The sequence below is a fragment of the Brienomyrus brachyistius genome, chromosome 3 (genome assembly GCF_023856365.1).
Source record: "Brienomyrus brachyistius isolate T26 chromosome 3, BBRACH_0.4, whole genome shotgun sequence".
Lineage (NCBI taxonomy): Eukaryota > Metazoa > Chordata > Actinopteri > Osteoglossiformes > Mormyridae > Brienomyrus > Brienomyrus brachyistius.
The window spans coordinates 13,242,974-13,261,824 of NC_064535.1; the positions used below are offsets into that span (position 1 = coordinate 13,242,974).

General features: G+C 49.9%; 2 protein-coding genes and 1 long non-coding RNA gene across 6 annotated transcripts; 2 read left to right on the plus strand and 1 right to left on the minus strand.

Annotated features, from left to right (window-relative positions):
• Positions 1-3,104: 3,104 nt before the first annotated feature.
• Positions 3,105-7,570, plus strand: LOC125739079 (Hermansky-Pudlak syndrome 6 protein homolog). Its single transcript, XM_049008817.1, has 2 exons — positions 3,105-6,184; positions 6,920-7,570. The coding sequence occupies exon 1, from the start codon at positions 3,599-3,601 to the stop codon at positions 6,119-6,121; it is 2,523 nt and encodes an 840-aa protein (XP_048864774.1). The 5' UTR covers positions 3,105-3,598; the 3' UTR covers positions 6,122-6,184; positions 6,920-7,570.
• Positions 7,571-7,843: 273 nt separating this feature from the next.
• prom2 (prominin 2) lies at positions 7,844-18,109 on the minus strand. Of its 4 annotated transcripts, XM_049008821.1 has the most exons (25): positions 17,736-18,109; positions 16,874-16,972; positions 16,369-16,610; positions 14,366-14,427; positions 14,022-14,227; positions 13,794-13,914; positions 13,637-13,700; positions 13,451-13,540; positions 12,780-12,964; positions 12,191-12,265; positions 12,047-12,110; positions 11,819-11,975; positions 11,585-11,737; positions 11,297-11,420; positions 11,080-11,168; positions 10,877-10,961; positions 10,663-10,806; positions 10,326-10,391; positions 10,146-10,238; positions 9,319-9,372; positions 9,069-9,149; positions 8,879-8,947; positions 8,620-8,709; positions 8,395-8,507; positions 7,844-8,302 (listed from the first exon to the last, which is right to left on the minus strand). In XM_049008821.1, exons 3-25 carry the CDS (start codon positions 16,589-16,591, stop codon positions 8,257-8,259), a joined length of 2,454 nt encoding a protein of 817 aa, XP_048864778.1. In that variant the 5' UTR covers positions 16,592-16,610; positions 16,874-16,972; positions 17,736-18,109; the 3' UTR covers positions 7,844-8,256. The 4 variants fall into 4 exon arrangements, with proteins under 4 accessions (XP_048864778.1, XP_048864775.1, XP_048864776.1 ...); XM_049008818.1 differs by lacking the exon at positions 16,874-16,972; XM_049008819.1 differs by having other exon boundaries at positions 16,369-16,972.
• Positions 14,222-16,375, plus strand: LOC125739081 (uncharacterized). Its single transcript, XR_007397045.1, has 3 exons — positions 14,222-14,532; positions 14,688-14,874; positions 16,114-16,375. It is a non-coding gene; the product is annotated as an uncharacterized LOC125739081 (long non-coding RNA).
• Positions 18,110-18,851: the final 742 nt, after the last annotated feature.

An 18,851-nucleotide genomic window follows, 5' to 3' on the forward strand; every position in this document is an offset into this window, starting at 1 on the left:
AGGCCTAAATACTCAGCTAAACAATTCAAGCTAATCACACTCAAAGAATGAATCTAAATTCATCCCGGTGTAACCGCTGCTCCCCCTGCAGTGTAGATACAACAGAGTAATTAGGAGTTGCATATATATACCTTTGCAATTCAAGAGAAAATGGTGACAAGAAGTTTAGTAAATTGGAGCCTGCCATCATCTGAGAGCACTGTAGGAGAGGACACTGTAGTTATGATGGGAGACACAGAGATGAGAGGCGGTGTTCTGACGAGTTGAGCTACTTTGTTGAGTTAGGCTACCGAAGTGCTAATCGATAGCCCTAACCCTAACCCTTACCCCCCAAAAAACCCTAAAATCTAACCCTAATCCGAAGATGGTGGAACTGCACATGTGCAAAAAGGCTCAATAGCACGTCTCGATAGGTAGCTCAACTCGACAAAACATCCACCCTGGAGAGACCCAGTGATACTGCGGGGGAGGGGGGGGACAGTTACCCTGTCTGCCTGACTGATCACTTCCCTTTATAGACTACTTGCTCAAGGTGCAGCCATTATTGTGTATAGATGACTGAGAAAACACTTGGGATGATTGTAGTGCGGCTCTGGCTTGTAGGCATGAGCTCACAGGAACGTGAGGAGTTTTCTGAACAATAGGCACCGGCCTCTTTACACTCCCTGGCCATGTGACCAGCCCTCAGCGCAGGGCAATAATCACCTTAGATGAGGGCTGGGCTGACTGAAGCAAAGTAGCTTTTCAGCTGCCCAGCTACATGACTAAAGATCAAAGGGTGGTACACGCTGTGCAGGGAGGACAGAATGATGCTCAGAGGGACGCTGGGTTTGGAAGGAGCAGGAACTGCCTGGAGATGACACCGAATGGTCAGCAAGTTCAGCAAGCAAGTCCAACCGAACGAAGTAACATTCACGTCATAGAGCTGCAACAAGCATAGAGAGTAAAGCTCCACTTTAGCAGGGCGTCGTGTGTTTATTGCCGAAAACAGAGAATCCAGACCATAATGCTTTGCTGAAGGACAAAAAGATACCTGTGGGTATCTGGCAGCAACCTCCAAACTCATCTGAGTCAGGACTGTGAGGGAGCCAGCAGAAGCAGCAGCACACATGCCGAGGCTCCAACAGGAAGCTATACGTCTCTTTATTTCAGCTTCTTACTCACGCCGGTTACCTTCTCTTGTGCATCACAAATGAGTGCACTGCCGCCCAGTGGCGAAAAACATTAACTGCAATGAGCAAAGGCCACACGTTTCCAAACGGGACAGCTGTTAAGAACCACGCAAAATGAAAAGTGAGCGTAGCAAATGATAGGAAAAGTGCCCATGAGCAGCCCAGCCAATGGTCACCACCCCCCTGTCAAGTGTCCACCTTGCACTGAGAACTAGTTTAACTGCTCCCTCCTGTTCTAGACATTCAGTACAACTGCACTCATTCAGCACCTCACCCATGGGAGTAATAATCAATACTTTATTGATCCCCGTAGGGAAATTGTCTTTACACCTCCTACAACTTGCTCTTTTTTCATAGAGTAAGTTGTCTGCGAAGGGCTGCCACCCGTAGCAGCGCCCAGGGAGCTGGGGGTTAAGGGCCTTGCTCAAGCACCCGCAGTCTGAGGTTTAAACCTGCAACCTTCTGATTACAAGCACACAGGCTTAGCCCACAGAGCCACACGCTCCCCCTAAACTATGGGGGGAGGGTTGTAACCCCCCCCCAAGCCAATACAACCCCTGGGACCCAGGCAAATATATTGGGATTCATGACATCATCATTATTATTGTGAAATGTTTTAGTAAAAAGATATTTATAAATGGGTAAATATTTTAAAATAGAAAATATCTACTCAGCACCACATAAAGAGATGCTAGGATCAGACAGGGTGTTTTAGAGGTAAAACCACAGTCTGCTGTCATCAGTAACACTTTGGATGGAATTTGCCCTGACTTGTCTAGAATGTGCCACGGTGCACACCTCGTTAAATGTGACAGTCTTTCTCCAGAGTTTGCATGTAGTGCTTGAGAATTTGGTTTAATATAAAACGAAGCATATTAATTATTTTTTAATTTACAAAGAGCCATGCACTGCTATCTTTGTATTTCAATATTATTCTGAAACATTGCTTCCAAGTCATTCTCTCTGAGTCGTTATTTGTTTTTAAAGGAAGTTTAAAATTACACATCACGTGTGGTTTTCTATTTGGTCTGTGGGCGCTGTTCTGTTCTGCTCATGGTGGGCATTGGGTTACGGAAGCTGAACAAACGAGCTTTTTACACATACACCATGCAACGGGAAGTGAAATACTAAGAGATACGTGGAGTCTTTAAGACAAAGGGGATTAAAAAGTAATTTGGAGCTGGGCCACTGCACAAATAATGGGAAGCACAAGTACCTAGCCAGGTAGTAAAATAACGAGCTCGAAACCACCCTCGAAATTTATTTCTGGCTATGAACCAGTTCAAGAAATTTCCATTATATTTAAAACGTTGGCAGTAAAAATTATCAACTAAAAGCAGCACTTAAAACACTACTAGTCATCGGAGAATTACACACATTCGAAATCAGTTTAACTTTACTGGTAATTATCTAATCATGTGGTGTAACAGGTCAAAATTATAACACTACTTTCTGCAATACCAAACCATACCTTTTACTGAAATGTAGGTAAGTAATTAAACCCCCAACCCTGCATGCCTTCCTGGAGCAACAATGCCTACTTTCCCTTTAAATGTTCCAATTTAATCGCATTCACTTTCTTTGACTTTTTGAGAACTCGTAGTACGCAGCTAGTGTGGCTACTTTCTGAGCGCTGCTATCATCGGCCCCTAGTCTATAACCCGCTGCTCCTTGAAACGCTGTTGGCTGTCTCAATGTGCCTAACAAAGTGGTGGAATATTATCGTTATTGTTATTATATGAATAGATAAAATATATTGTACATCAAGAGAACAGCGGTAGGCAAACTCCAACTCAGTCCATCAGCATTAGCCTGCTAGCCAGCATCTAGCCCTTGGACACGTCATAGGTAATGGACGGAAGTGACAAATCGATGCGCACAAGGATGGAGATACATTACTAAATACACATTTTCGTCTTCAGCAATGTGAGTACTGCCTTCCTACTTCTACTCGGAACGTAAAATTGTTCGTATAAACCAATACATATATTCGTGTAAACTGAAACGCTGTATTGGTTTAAAAGCTAGTGTAAACACCAAACCGCACTACAGTGTTCTGTGCGCGCACATAAAGACGACGTCGGCCAGAGTTATATATCCCGATATTGATAGAATAGCTGCGAGGACACACGCCCTCTTTCACCCCCCGCCCCCCTCGGGTAAACCGGCCAGGGTTTCCGGAAATTTGCAAACTCGTGATGTCAGGAGGTGCATGGGGATTTGTGCAGCTTTCCAGCTAAAGATTTCTTTTAATGGGTAAGAAGTGTAGATCTATGGGTAGGATAACAAGTAAATGGCAAGCTTAATTATCTGAATATATAGCAGAATGACATGGTCATAGTTTTATTTTTCCCTACTTTCGGGAGTTTAGCAAAAGATCCTGGTTGAATTTAGTACCCGCCAGCCGTCCTTCACCTTATACTAACATGAAGCGGCATTCTTTAGAACAACTTTCGGATTTTTGTGATTTTAACGGAGGTAAAGATTTGCGTGAGTTCTTAGCACAGAACCATTCGACTTGTGATTTTAACAGCTATTTGAAGGATGTACGCATTAGCCCTGACGGACAGCACATACATGCCATTCTCCGCAAGCCAAATACCGGTCTTATGACTTTTGATAAAAGCCAAAGACCTCAGCTGATTCCAAGCCAAAATCGCCTGGATTTGGCCTCGACGCAGCCCGTGCCCGTGGTGGATGTGGTGTACCTGGAACAGAACGACAAAGACGGCTCTTCGGCTGTACTGGCTGCGGTACTGGAGAATGGCAAAGCCGAAGTTTGGAAATACTGCGACCGCAAATCCGGCTGGATCTTACAGCAGATATCGGACCTGTGCAACAGCCCCAGCGCCAAAGTAATTTCTGTCTGCGTAAGTGCCAAATGCATAATATGGTGCGAGGAGCGACCGCCTTCGGAGAGCTCTCCCGGTGCAGCCCGCAGTAAATTCAGGTACTGCGTGTGCAGACGAACTTACGAGGTGATAGGTGGTGGTGTCTCTTTAGGGGGGGTGAAAATCGCTCTGCACAACAGCCCTCCTTACATTGTCACGGTGGCGGGTGACAATGTTTACCTGCTTCCCGATGGAAACGACACTTCTCCAGCGAACGTCTCCAGATTCTTTTTTATCTGGTCTCTGCAGTGCGATGCTGTGACCATTGGTACTACTTGCAGTGGGCGGCTCATGTGGCAGGACTCTTCGTCTAGTAAGGAAACCGATTTCAGTAAGTTAATTTGTGATGGTGCTGGTATGCTGTCCACTATGAACCCGCCAGAAATACGTGCCTTTTCCCCAACTGTATGTGGGGGGGTGATATTGCTCCTTAGCTCGGGATGGATCTGCAAGTTATCCACAGATGGCATTCTACGCCGTATTTACAAACTGCCGGATAATTGTTTAATCGGTTATGAGGTGCAAAGTAGCTTAAACATGTACAATGGCCTGCTGGCTTTGACTGTGGCAAGGATGCTGTATTTGATTGACGCCGCATGTGGTCTGGAGTTGGAGAAGATACCACTGGACAGAGAGGCGGTACTTTTTGTAAACAGCCAGGAGCAGGAAACCCCACACCTGCTGTCTGAAGGGGGGCTGTTCATGGTCCAGCGTAAGGAGTGTGAACCTGGGCATGAGCAGCTGGATCATCCAGAAAGCCTTGAGGTGGGCTCTGTACTAGTGGAGGCGGTCTTTGAGGAGGCCTGTAAGTACTACCAACAGAGGAGTCTGAGCAGTGCCCAGCTGACCGTGGAGAGGCTCAGGAGCGGAGGCATGTTCCAGGCACCCATCACCTTGTCCTCCATCCTCAAGGATTACCTGAACGGCCAGAAGAGCAGAGATATGGCCCCAAGTGACAGCTGCCATGGCAAGTTGCTCGGTGCCCTGGAAGCTGAGCTCAGAAGCTTGCTGGTTCTGGAGGAAGCCAAGCTGTCCATGCTGACAGCCTCAAAGGCAGACCTGGCCAAATGCTGCGAGACCTTGGTTCACGACGAGATCCGCAGACTCCTGTGCTCTGAGATGGATAGGGAGAGTCTCCTCTACCTCAACGCCATCGTCGGCACCTTTCCCTTCGAGTCATGGCAGACATTGCAGAAGGTCCTGCAGCTGCAGTATGATGGTGAAGGATCCCTCTCCAGCTCAGCACCTCCAGAGGTGTGGAAGACCGTCTTGAGTCCCATCCAAGCAGCCGCTCGCTCCCCTGTGGCCCCGGCCAACGTGGCCGTGCCCGTGTTCGAGCTGCTTTGCAGGACCGTGTACCGCTTCCAGCCCAGCTGGCTGCCCCGTTTCCTGGAGCTGGCGCAGCAGCAGGCCGGCCGGAGCCACGGCATGCCGGAAAACGCGGAGAGCCAGCCGCTGTACCGGCGGGCCCTGGATGTGCTGCCCAGGGCCGGCGATCAGCACGACCTGGAACTGGAGCTGCTGCTGTGCAGCCAGAGGCCACACGCCGTCCTGCAGGCCCTGCGCATCCTGATAGGCCGCCGCGACTGGCAGCGTGTCACCCAGGTGGCTCAGCGCTTTAGCCAGCAGAGTCCGCTGCTCAACAAGGAGATCTTCATCAGTCTGCTGTGCGAAGTATCCCAGCACCGTGAGCTGGATCCCTACCTGGAGTTGCTGTGGGCCCTCTGTCCCGAGGATATGTCAGCGACCAGCATACTGAACACAGTGCTGAAGAGCCTCCCCCCTACAGACCCCGGAACTGACCCCTTCCAGACTCACGGTGCCCAGCTCACCATCGGGCTCCTTCGCCCTCTGCTCAGCCGCGTGCTACAGAGGGACACCAAGCCCAGCCACCGGTACGCAGACATCCTACAGTCCCCTTCCTTCCCTCCCCCAACACCTCCCCGGCAGGCCAGGGGGCTCCCCAGGTCCAACACAGACAGCGGCGTCAGCCCCCTAGACCCCGGCCAGATGGCTGCCTGTGTGGTCAGGATGACATCACCGCCCCATCACATGTAACCTCCCCATGTGCTGCCGAGGAGGAACGTCGGAGCGGTCAGCACCTCCCCATAACAACCAAAGGTTAGGGATCCAAAACATGCTTTGTGGAGAAGGCAGGAGGGACTGCAAAGCAGGGACACTTCATTTTAACATACAGTCAAGGGTGTGAAACGCTATATGAGGCTGCATAACCCTTGTAAAGGAGAGGGGAGGGGGCGCTTCTGTAATGGGGGTCTACATTGCCCCATGTAAGTCCTGCCTGTATATTAGGTCACAATGCAGTATGCTGTGCATGTTGATACAATCATGTTAGTCATTTTATCAACAAAGCCATTCTGCATTTTCCCGAGACTGAAGATGCAGAGATACATTTGCTAGCAATTAGCAGGACTGCTGCCTAATCATTAACTAATATACGTGTCCTGCTGAAAATACATTTCCTTACCTCACATATATATTAGCATCATTGCAGCTATAATTGGAATGCTTGTATTTATAGTTATATAGACGGGGCACTGAGGTGTACAGGTTCCACATGTTCGCATGGGATGGTGCAGCAGACATGAAAAAGAGGTCAGACCCTCTGTACCATCAATTGCTGCCCTGACTCTGCAAGCCTAACCCTTATCCCCGCAGCCAGTCGGCATTAATGAGCTGTGATAGTAGGATAAGGAAGAAATCAGGCAATATGACAGATGTTGCTGTGTAGTAAATGTTGTTCGCCAGAGATATATGCAAAGGAGATTTCAGTTCTGTTTTTCTGGCCTACGTGAGCCTGCCCTCAGCTTCCTGTGTCTCACTGGAGGAACTGTGCAGTTGTAGGGCACTCCGGACCCTGCGTACCTGGCTCTCACCGTACACCCTGCTTGTGCTTCCCGGATGGAGAGGCCTCCCCGAAGGGTGTAGGCTCCGCCTCCGCCGCCCATCCTTAGAGGACAAACGTCCAGCTGCTTCTCCCAGTGTGACGGTGAAAAAAATGCAGTTAGCATATGGCAATATCACTCCATCCCGCACAAAAGTAAAATGTATAAGTGATAGTGTGAGCTTTTTGGAGAAACCTCATTTGAGAGTTTCCCTGTGTAATTTCAGTGCCTAAAAGTAACTGATTTTCTGTAATGTAACACTCCTAGTTTCTTTGACTAACTTCTCTTTAGTCCATGATATTTTTTACAAACATTTTAATATAAAAGTCTCTTAATGGAAGTTTGAATTTTACTGAAAGCACAAGGCATCCTGAAATGGAGAATGACATCAAGCTGTGTAAACACTAAACTGTGGCTGAATCCAGGGAGATTATACTTTACTGTTCTAAGTTTTTAGTCTTTCAGAAGCACCAATTCGCTCGGCCCAGCAGGTCAATGAAAGCTGCACGTAGGTGTGCAATTAGAGTATTGGGCAAATAAGACTCCAGCATGTTTTTTGTACAAATATAACACATAACTGCTAATTAAAGTGCTGTTTGTGGTCTCCCTGCTGGTCAGTGCTTGTGAAAATTGCACGGTGCACATGATTGTGTATAATAGGAAGGGCTCGGGAAGTGACACCAGACAGGTTCCTTACATCACTGGTGATGGACCAATCAGATCAGTGTGGTAAATATCTCAGATCTCCACTAGGGGCACACCTTTCACATCTCACTTTAATAGCGCAGCATTTTAATGCTCTGCAAAACAATGAAGGTGATTTTTAGCTGGCTGTGCAAACATGGTCACTTTAAAACAAATTTTATTTACTGAAAGGTAAGAAAGGGGAGGGTTGCACTTTTATTGCAGGTATTTATAAAAAATGTTGCATACACCATGGAAAAACCGTAGAAATGCTTTAATCATTTTCTAATATTCTACTCCTGTTTGATACAAATCTTCTTGTAGAGAATGCAAACCCTAGCAAGGTATTACACAAAAAAACAAGGTAAAATTGGGAACTGGGCCAACCTCAATGCTAGAATTTTCAGTCTGCCAGGCAAATATTAACCCATAATGAGATCTTTCTGCTGGCCTTGCAGGCAGCCATAAGGAACGTGCACAGAGCTCTGGAGGTGACCTGTCAGTGCTTGTGAGTCTCCTGGTGTTTGGCACTATGCACCAAGTGGTGCTCAGTGCTGCCTGTGGTCCCAGACCATGACAGGACCTCTGCAGCATCTCCTGGGCCCATCAGCTGTAGGGGGCCTGGGGGATTTGTGTCAGCTGCATGTCATCCCTGGAGGCACAGGGAATATGGGGTGGGGGGCTGTGAGAACTGAGGTGCAGACACCAGCCTACTGACCTGAAAATGCAGACCCTGATACTCACTCAAATGTGTCGGTGTATTTCATCCTCCTGTAGAACTTGGCCAGCTTAATAGAGAAGATGATGCTGGGAATGAGGAAGATCAGGCACCATCCCAGGCTGAACCAGAAGGCGTTCTGGGGTGGGGGCGGGGGGGGGGGGGGGGGGGGGTCAGGTAAACGGTCGTCTGAGCAGCACACAGCTAATAGCAAATCCCGGTTCTCCAGAGGTCACACCATGTGCTCTTACCAGAGAATCCACCAGGTAGGAACAAGCCACCACCTCCAAGGAGTCCACTGCCCCCGCCACTGGCCCACAGCAGCCCACTTCCTGGGTGACCTGTGGGCAAAACGACCCAGAGACACAGTAATGCCACCTCCAGACTGCACCATGAAGTGCTCCTGGTACAAGCTGAATTACCTACGATCCAAATAAGCCCGGTGGGTGGTTCTGGAGCAGAGAAAGGCCCTAACATGACAGAACCTGGTTAGAGAGGAGGGTGACCTACTGTTCTTTTTGCCCAGTCAGCAAACGCTGTAAAATATTGCATCTGACAATCCAGGAATCTTCTGCAGTTCTTCAAAAAAAAAATGTAAAATCAAAGTCAAAATGCAGCCTGTTGACCATCATAAATAAAGCTTATCTAGTATCTGATCAACTCTTGTAGGAGTTTATGGTTAGCATCTTAGCACACTCACAGCGTTTGCTATCACTGAGGCATTGACGTCCAGGAATTTCTGAGCATTTTCTAGTTCAACCAGACCAGTTTCCATGGTGCTCTTAGGGAAATGGGTGAGAAAGGGGCAGGCGTGAACCCTCTGGGAAAAAGCAGTCTTCCCCCCTGATGGCCACCCCCTGTAGGTACAGCTAAGCAAAGAGCATCTCAGACCTGTCACACTGTTCATATAGCCTGCAGAAGTGGAACAAATAAAAGAGGGTCACACTCACATTAACTTGTGCACAGGTGGCCAGGAGGCCATGGAGGGTGGAGTTGAGATCCCACTGGAAGGTAGAAAAGGTCTAGGTCTTCAGACTTTTAACACAGAAGCAGTGACTCTGGGGAATCTACATCCTAATAACCCCCAGACTGCTCCTGATATAAAGGCCCAGTCTGGTGCCAGGCTTTCTGATTGCTGTGTCCTGACAGGCAGCTTTAGACCCAGAGCCGTATTAAGATACATCCTGTTTTAGTTTCCCAAAGTATTAAGTGATAAACAGTAATAGAAAAAGAGGCCATCCGGAGGCGTGCATGGGTGTGGTCACGTCCATTTGGGGGCGGTCATGTCCATATGGGTGTGTTCACGTCCATGTGGGGGCGGTCACATCCATGTGGGGTCGGTCCTGTCTGTATGGGTGTGTTCACGTCCATGTGGGGGCGGTCACATCCATGTGGGGTCGGTCCTGTCTGTATGGGTGTGTTCATATCCATGTAGGGTCAGTCTTGTGCATATGGATGTGGTCACGTCCATGTGGAGGCGGTCACATCCATGTGGGGTCGGTCATGTCTGTATGGATGTGGTCATATCCATGTAGGGTCGGTCATGCGCATATGGATGTGGGCACGTCCATTTGGGGGCGGTTACATCCATGTGGGGACAGTCATGTCTGTATGAGTGTGTCACATCCATGTAGGAGCGATCACGCCCATATGGGCGTGGTCACATCCATAAGGGGGCAGTCATGTCCTAATGGGTGTGGTCACATCACCAAACAGTCCCCAGGCATTGTCAGAGGACAGGCAACAATGTGCTGCATTTCTGGACTCATCAACACACCACGTCTGGCATGATGTCCTCACTGATGCTGTACTGGATCTCTCTCAGCCTGGAGGCCTCATCCAGCAGCTCCATGCTCACAGTGCTGTCTGACTGCAGGGAGAGAGAAGGAGGGGATGTTAGGATCAGGGCTGGCCCCCCTGCTCCTAGTATAAAGCAGGCAAGATGCGTATCACTCACAATGTCACGTAACTGATCCAGCATGTCTGCGATCTTGTTCAGGGATATGGTGGAAAGGTAATCAATCTGCAAAGGAAACATGATGAGGAAGTTGGTCGCTAGGAGGCTAATGGAAGTTTTACTTATACAAAAGTGTTCTGAGGGCAGACCGCAAAATGATTGGTTCAGAGAGAGATCACCAATCAGATTGTAGAGAAGGTGGGACCAAGACATCTGATTGGTTGGTCCTATCTCCTCCAGTTGCTTTTTGTTTAAGTAAAGCTCCCAAGAACCATTTGGAGGGTGGGATACAGTGTCAGTCCATTTGGGGGAGGGGGTCCCCATCAGCACGGCGCACCTGCTGGGAGACAGCTCCCGGGTCCACAGCCTCTGACACAGTGGACAAGCCAAACAGCTGCTTCCGCAGATCCGGCTTCAGGAAGCTGACGTTGTTCAAGGTGATATTCCTTTCGAAAAACTGCCTCTCGATTTGCTCGGCGTACTGTCAGGGAAGGGGGAAACAGCCATGTGACATGGGCTCCCCAGGCATGGGTCAAGACTCAGGCTCTCACCTCGGTCACGTTGAAGATATCATCGAGATCGAACACGTCCTGTAGGCGCAAGGCATTCCACAGAGATCTGTTCTGATGGCAGTCGCTGGAAGCAGGAAGATGAGGGATCAGCTACACAGCTCCACCCGGCAATCCGAAGGGATCTTTTAAATCCGCGAAGGGCCTCACTGAGATGTACAACCTGCTCAGATGCCCTTTCTCACCTGTAGATGTCACTGAGGGAGACGCTGATTTTTAGGTCTTGCAGCTGAGATAGGTGGACCCTTGGAATCAGCCCTGGAGTTTCAATGATCTGTGTACAAAAATGGGGAATTATCTACACAAAGACTGGGGGAGTCACACAAACAGTTTGAGGAGGGTGACATACACAGGAGGGTTATAGGCACAGACAGAGGGTTACACACACAGACGGGGTGTTACCTGCAACAGTTCCTGGTTGTGGATGGGAACACACAGAAATGCGTACACATTCCCCCCTATCAGGAAGGGGATGGTGACCACCAGCATAAGGATCCAGCCAAACAGGAAGCAGAGGCCCGCACCTCTGCAACAGCAATTGGCCACCTGTCAGTCCTGTCACCCACTCAACACCCATCCATCACTCATCCATCACCCACCTATCATCCTGCACTCTGTGGGCCCCCCAGTCCCAGTGGGTATGTTTGAGGTAGAGAGCATTGTGGATTTATGGAGATGCCAGCAACTCACGCCATGAAGAAGAGCCCCGCACAGTTGGCCATGCTGGAGCGTTCAGTCGGGTCCACTTTAGGCTGCAGTCCTAGCGGACCCAGCAGCAGCCCGAGTGCGTTACACACCACCACCAGCAGAATCACACAGCAGAGAACCAGGCATATGATCCACCTGCAGATAGGGCCACAGCAGGGGTCAGCAGCTGAAGCCAGCGGCGGGGAGACTTGGGGCACATTGAGACCGAGCTGGGACCTGTATCTCTCTGCCGTCTGCACGACAGGGGTGGCCGTCTCAATGGAGTGGCTGGTGGCCTGTAGCAGCATGGACACGTCCCACAGGTCCTGCGTGGGGAGCCTCTCGGACATGTGGGAGATCTGATCTTTGATGTTCTCCAACTGCTGCTTCACACCTATTGAAAGTGATGGAGCCCCGTGTCAAGTAACTAGACCTGGTGGGGGTGGGGGAGGAGGCTCGACTCACTCTGAACTGAGGGTCCGGTCACATTGGACACCCGCTGGGGAATCCTTCGCAGGAAGTCCTCTCCCTGAGACATGGAGCAGCATACCGTTTAGGGTGTAACACGGCGGCCATTACTGAGGGCGCACGATGGCAGAAAGCACTTACAGCGTTAAACCCGGCGTCCATGTTCATGCTGAGCAAGTTGTCCACGACGGACTGGAGCTTTGTCAGGTTCGGCGTCTGGAGAAGATGCAGACTGGGGTTCAGAGAAGCAGAGCATTGAGCATCTAAGTGCTCTGCTACCCCCCCCAGTGATCCAGTCCAGTCAGCCAGGATTTGGAGCATTATTAAGAATGAAGTGATGAACAGTCACTAAACAAATAACCTTAATGCAAACCACTAAAACTTTTAAAAGGCAAGATGATTTTAAACAAAAGGTTATATCTGAGTTTTTCGAAAGCAAACACACGAGTGCGCATGGCACTGTGCCCCACCCCCATGGCCGCCCTTGTTGTGGTGCTTTCTGCTGTCAGCGTTGTGCTCAGGTGTCCACCCAGGTCCCCGGGGGTCTCTGGGCCTTTAATTACTGCCTCAGAGGCTTTGTGGCCCAGAGGACACGGACCCCCCCCACTGTGCCACAAAGAATAGCCCAGCAGGGCCCATCAAACCGGGACAGATCACCACCGTAGGTGCTTCCTGTTTTGCGTGTTCAGGGGAGGGGGCTTCCTGAAGCGGGGGCAGCAGCAGGGCTCACCGCGAAGCTGACGGGGATTGGCACGCTGATGAGGGGCAGCAGGCCGGTGAAGTTGGCGTTGTGCAGTGTCAAGTTGATGCTGCTCCCCACAGCCTGCAGGCTGGCCTGCAGGTGGCGCAGTTTGGGCTGGAGCTCCTGCAGTGTGCCGCTGAGTCGGGCCAGGCTGTGGCTGGTCACGTTCACTGCTGTGACAGCAGGGCCAGGGAGAGGGGACAGACAAAGGCTGGCGGTGACACCGGGACGTGTGTGTCACCGAGGTCACAGTCCTCTGAACGTGATGGTAGACAGTTCCAGTTTGTTTTGGATGCTGCTCGTAGTACATAACGGATGTTCAGTGTTTTTAGAAACAGAAATTCACAAACATACCTCTCTCTCTCTCTCTCGCTGGGGTTTCCTCCGGGTACTCCAGTTTCCCCCCACAGTCCAAAAACGTGCTGAGGCTAATTGGAGCTGCTTAGGTGTGCATGTGAGAGTGACTGGTGTGTGAGTGTGCCCTGCGATGGGCTGGCCCCCCATCCATGGTTGTTCCCTGCCTCGTGCCCATTGCTTCCAGGATAGGCTCCAGACCCCCCGCGACCCAGTAGGATAAGTGGTTTTGAAAATGGATGGATGGATGGATATACATATTATATAGATAGTGCCCAATAAGGCAGCGTTTCTCATCTTGGTACCTTGAGACATCTGGTGCACAAAGAGCAGAGCGCCGGACAGATGCTCCCTGAGACTCTGCTGGATATCTGTCCCCAGTGATGGGCCAAGGTCTGTGTTTTGGGGATCAAATGCAGAGAGGTGATGAGGGGTGACACAGCCCCCCCCCCAAGGCAGTCAAGGGTCCTTCAGCAGTCCAGCTCACATACCGGTCAGGTTGGCCCCCATCTCGTCCAGGGTTGTGAGGCTCTCATTCACCACGGTGTTAATTTGCTGGTTCACAAAGACAGAGACGGGTGAGTAAAGTATCACTTAGCTGCATGCTGCTTACCGCCCCCTGCTGTTTCGGCGAGACAGCGGAAGAACCTGCAGGAGGGCAGACAGGTAGGTCTGGACGTTGCTCATGGCACCCCTGATGCCTGATGGAGCTCGGCTCACGGCGACGGACACAGAATGGTTACTGTAGAACATGCAGACGTTTCCTGCCCTGAGCAGAAACAGGTCATCAGATAGCCAGCAGGGGGCAGTATCTCTCTCTCTCTCTCTCTCATACACACACACACACACACACATACTCATTAATGTAATGCTCACAGGATGATGGCAGTAGTGAACAGTGTAGCCCTGTACAGGCCCCTCCTCCATCTGTGGATGTCCGGACTCTGCTCTTGATACATGTGACCTCCACAGTTACCATAGCAACGGCAGCAGGCCAAGCACAAGCCGGCCAGAGGCATCAGGAAGACATAGAGGAGACCAATGGCGACGCAGACAAGGAAACCTGCCTCGTAGCGCAGAACCTGGGGGTTGAGACCAGCGACAGTGAGCAACCGTACCCTGGCCTCCGCCAATCCCGCGATGCCGGAATGAGGGAGACCCTGAGAGTCTCGTGTGTGTCTGATAACGGGTGCCCCCATGATGGGTCCAGCAAGACGCACCTGTCTGATGGTCTCCTGATTCTGCAACTTGCTGTGATCGTTCAGCGCGATCCGGAGTAGTTCTGAGAACACGAAGATACAGTGTCAGTGTCCTGCCGTCTAACTCTCCTTCCATGACATCACTATGGAAATGGAGACTCATCTGCTTCAGCAAGATGACTGTGAAGGTATCATGTAGCTCATGGGAGTTTTACTTACACCAAAATGTTGTGAGGATAGAAAGAAAAATTTATCTGATTGGTTGGACCCTCCTCCTCTAAAATGTGATTGGTTATTTCTTTGAACCAATAGTTTTTTTTTTTTGCTTTTCTTTTCATTTAAGTAAGATTTCCATGAGCCATCCTGCATGGAGCATCTCTACGCTGGAGATCCCACCCAACATCTCTTTATACATGTCAGTACACTTGGTGGCCCCAGGATTCTCCTCTGTCCATGAAAGCATGGTGGATTCCCACTGAGCTGCCCCAGCTATAAACCTGCACAGACTCAATTTCACTCCACAGCTGATGGTGAGTAACCCTTTTGTCAGCTATAGACACTTCACATGCAGTGCAAGCCCAGCTTCAAACTGGATCTTTTCCCCATTGTCCAGATACATTTCAGTCTTCAGGCATCACATCACATCACATGACATCACATGACATTATATGACGTCACATCACATCACATGACATCGCCAACACATACGGCCATCAGCCCCAACCCACACCTAGCTTCCTGGTGTATACTGATCACTGTTCATTCCACCCTGTCTAATGGATCTGAGACAAACCGGGCCAGCATCTGACCCAGAGGGCAAAGAGGGCTCGGTGCATGGGTCTGGGTGTTACCACAGTACGCACAATGCCCTATTGTGTGCAAGCTCGACATTCCTGGGTGTCCATTTACATGAGGAAGTTCTATGATCCCAGCTACCTGTACACAGCTGTTGTTGGCAGTGCTGGGCTTCCTTGGAGTCTTATCTGAGGCCTGCATGCAGAATCGCGGCTGGCTCACACACATCACTGGCAGCACCCCCCCCCACCCTCCCCTATTTTATTTTGCATTGTATTTAAAAATACAAATACAATCAAAAAACCCACAACACAAATGATAGCATGTGGCCTATGAGGAACTAAGATGAACAGCTGGAAGATGGATGGATGGATGGATGGATGGATGGTAAAGCATTTCAATCTGCTTGCAAAGTGGCCTATGGGCATTAAACTTAAAACAGGTTGAAGCTTTCGATAGACAGTAAATAACTGTAAGCAGCACATCCCTCTATCCATCCATCCATTTTCTGAGACCATATGTCCTATTACGGGTTGCCGGTGGTCCGGAGCCTGTTCCACAGGCTATGGGCGCAAGGGAGGAGACGACTCAGGATGGGGCCCCAGCCCATCACAGGGCATATTCACACACCGTGCATTCACACAATCCCACCTAAGCGTAATTTGGTAACTCCAATCAACCTCAGCATGTTTTTGGACTGTAAACAGCACAATGAAAAGCTAAAATCAATTTCACAAATGACTGAAGAGTCCTAAATCCGTCAGCTGTGATATTCAAGGAGAGTTTGGAAGCTTTAGCAAACCAGCGGTCTCTGTGATGCAGGAAGCAGGTTCTCTGAACGTCAGGGAGGGAGACAAAGCAATGGCCTGATTTTCGTCAGAGAGCCGGACGCTGGGCTCCCTGCAGTGATGTGCTCAGTCTGCCCACTACTACTTCAAACGCAGGTTCAGGTGCTTGTGTTTCGTTGGCAGCAGAACATAACCACCGAAAGCAGTGTGAAAACCATCCAGCCATGACGTGTCACAGAAGGCTGCATGTCAGGATGCACCTGCACGTACTGCCTTTCTGGATTATGCTGGCAGACCAACTGCGAGGTCACGCTGTCCTCAGAGCTGACACATGCGTCGTGCCTGTCCAAGCCCCCTACACAGGGTCTGGAGACAGGAGGGAGACCCTTCCATTTCGCTTTGGAGACTGAGCACTATGAAGCGACGCAAGCCACAGCTCACCTATGGGGAAGCGGTTTGGCTGGACCGTGCCAAGGAAGCTGTGGACGAATCCATCCATGAAGCTGATGCGGGGGTCTGGTCTGACCTCCGGCAGGTATTGGACACCATCCAGCGTCCTGTGCCTGGGCACGGTGGGGCAACTGGCAGAGAGCCACTGTGCCAGGCATTGCTGTGGGATGAGAACTCCCAGCAGACACCACAGCACACTTGGTGTTGGTGCCATCAGGGACACTGATCTGTGCCTTTGTCACACACACACACACACACACAAACACAGTCAGCAGCACACTCTGTGAGGGAGCTGCAGCATGCAGCCCTGATTCTCAGCTAATCAGTTACACTCTGCTCCCGTTAACGAAACGTTCCCAAGCTTCAGGGACACCCACGTCTGTTTTTACTTTATTTATCTTAATTGATTTGGCCTTATGTTGACTTAACAATGCAAACATATGCTGCTATTTCATCTAAGCTTACAAGAGCCCTCGAAAGTAGTCAGAAAAGGTACCGGGACGAGATGACTGTCTGGTTACTCTCATCAGTCACACGAGTCGCCCCAAGAGTCAGGGGGGCGGGCTAGATCTCCAAGGCGACCCTTAATGAGCCCCTGTGTGGACGAGGTTCAGGTCAGAGGTGGATGGATGGGCACATCAACGGGTGCCAATGAACATCGTCTACACACGCAAGCAGCTGTGCAAACATCGCCCCCTGAAGGCCACACGGGAGATGTCGGGACACCGACCGAAGCAGGCTGTGTTTGTTTCTGGACAGAAAGGACCTTCAAGGGTACTTTTTCTAACACTGTTGGCTAATCAAACAGGATTAGCTGGAATGTTTAAATATAACATTTTCACTAAATGTTTTTTAGTGAAAAAAAATTTCACTAAATACAATGAATGAATGTGCTTGGTTTAGTTGTTCAGAAATCATTTAATCTGATTTTTTTTTTCTACTATCAGTTTTGTCCCGGTAGTTCCTTCATTCCCATGAATTACCGGAGCATAAGAACCGTAAAAATGTGCGCTACTCACCACACAAACCGGGATGGTTGTAATACTGTAAACCTGCATGTCTGCATTACAGATTACATTTTTACTACTTTAGAATCACAAATAATCACACCATCTAACACAAAATTATACGAAGGGCCATAAAAAGTGGCTGTTCAGTTAAAGTATTTACTTCATAACCTGGAACGACGCGTGCTGTTTTTTGGAAAAATTTTCCCTGAAGCCTGGGAAATTTATACCATTATTGCCGGCCAGACGGCAACAGCCCTGGCCCACAACAGACCCACACACAACCGCAGGACAGCTTAAGAGAGCGACCGCTAACTCACTAAGCACTCCCGGCTCCGCGCGCCGTCGTACCTGCTTCCCCTTGCGAGGAGACCAGTTGGAGGAGAAGGGAGTCCGGGATCTCACAGGTGTGACGTGCTCTGCTGACCAGAAATCTGAGACACTATTAAGAGAAGTGTAACTCGCCTCTTTTTAGACCAGCGTGGATTAACTAAAGGGAGGGATAGAGGGAGGGTCACAGCTGTATGAAAGAGAAAAGCAGGGGGGTGAGGGTTGGGCAGGGGCTGGAGAAGGAGAGACGTGGATGCAGGCAGCGGAGTCAGTGACAGAGCTAAATAGTGGCAGAGTCACCTCGCAGAGTCACCTCGTCCCAAGGCAGGGATCTGGAGGAGCGGCAGGCACCTCCCACAGCGCCCACAGTACCCTCCCAAACCAAGCATGGAGACGTATCGCTCGGCCCAAAGCACAAGCTGTAAAACTGATGTATGTGCCCCAGATCCTGCTTGTTGAGTCAACATTTGTGTTATTTTACCATTTTACCTGGATGCAGGGACTTAGTAAGCATGTACTGACGTGGCACAGATATGTGGATGTGGAAGGCCTCACTGCCACAGGTGTGGGAAGGTTCGGCCTTTCTATGTGTACGCTGAGATTTTTTTCAGTTCAGTTCAATTCATAGAGCAAGGTCACCCAGGCCTAGGAGCAACTGGGGCTGAGGGTTAAACTCAAGGGCCTTCTGATCCACCTTCTCATCACGGTCTCGCACAAGGTCCAAGCTGGCACAGACACACATCGCTCCATATCACAATTGTTTTGTAGCACTGGATCAGGGCCAGGCAAGCTCAGGGTCATTATCTAATCAGCCCCCGAGTATTTCCCCAAACATCAATGATCCACCCCCACAGCACACCCAGACGATCAGTGTTTGGGTATGTTAGGCATGCATTATTTGAAGCGCATTTCCTGATGAGCAGCAGTGGTTCTTGTATAAGAAGTTAATGAATGATTCAGGGTCACAAGGTCCTGATCCCAGTTGGAGTTCCTGGTAGAGTCTCCACACCATGACGAAGGTCAGTCACTTTAGCAGAGACTGGGCCATGCTGAAATTTCCTCTATTTTGCTGCATCTTATAAAGAACAGCTTCCTCCCCACAATGACGTAGGGCTTCAGTTTCCAATGTGAGATTTA

Excerpts from the sequence above, each read along its gene's own strand:
- LOC125739079 (XM_049008817.1), top strand. The coding sequence starts at position 3,599 with ATGAAGCGGCATTCTTTAGAACAACTTTCGGATTTTTGTGATTTTAAC.
- prom2 (XM_049008818.1), bottom strand. The coding sequence starts at position 16,591 with ATGGCACCAACACCAAGTGTGCTGTGGTGTCTGCTGGGAGTTCTCATC. Across the intron at positions 13,915-14,021 it reads TTCACTACTGCCATCATCCT|GGCAGGAAACGTCTGCATGT; the intron begins GTGAGCATTACA and ends GTTTCTGCTCAG. Across the intron at positions 11,169-11,296 it reads ACAACCAGGAACTGTTGCAG|ATCATTGAAACTCCAGGGCT; the intron begins GTAACACCCCGT and ends TTTTGTACACAG.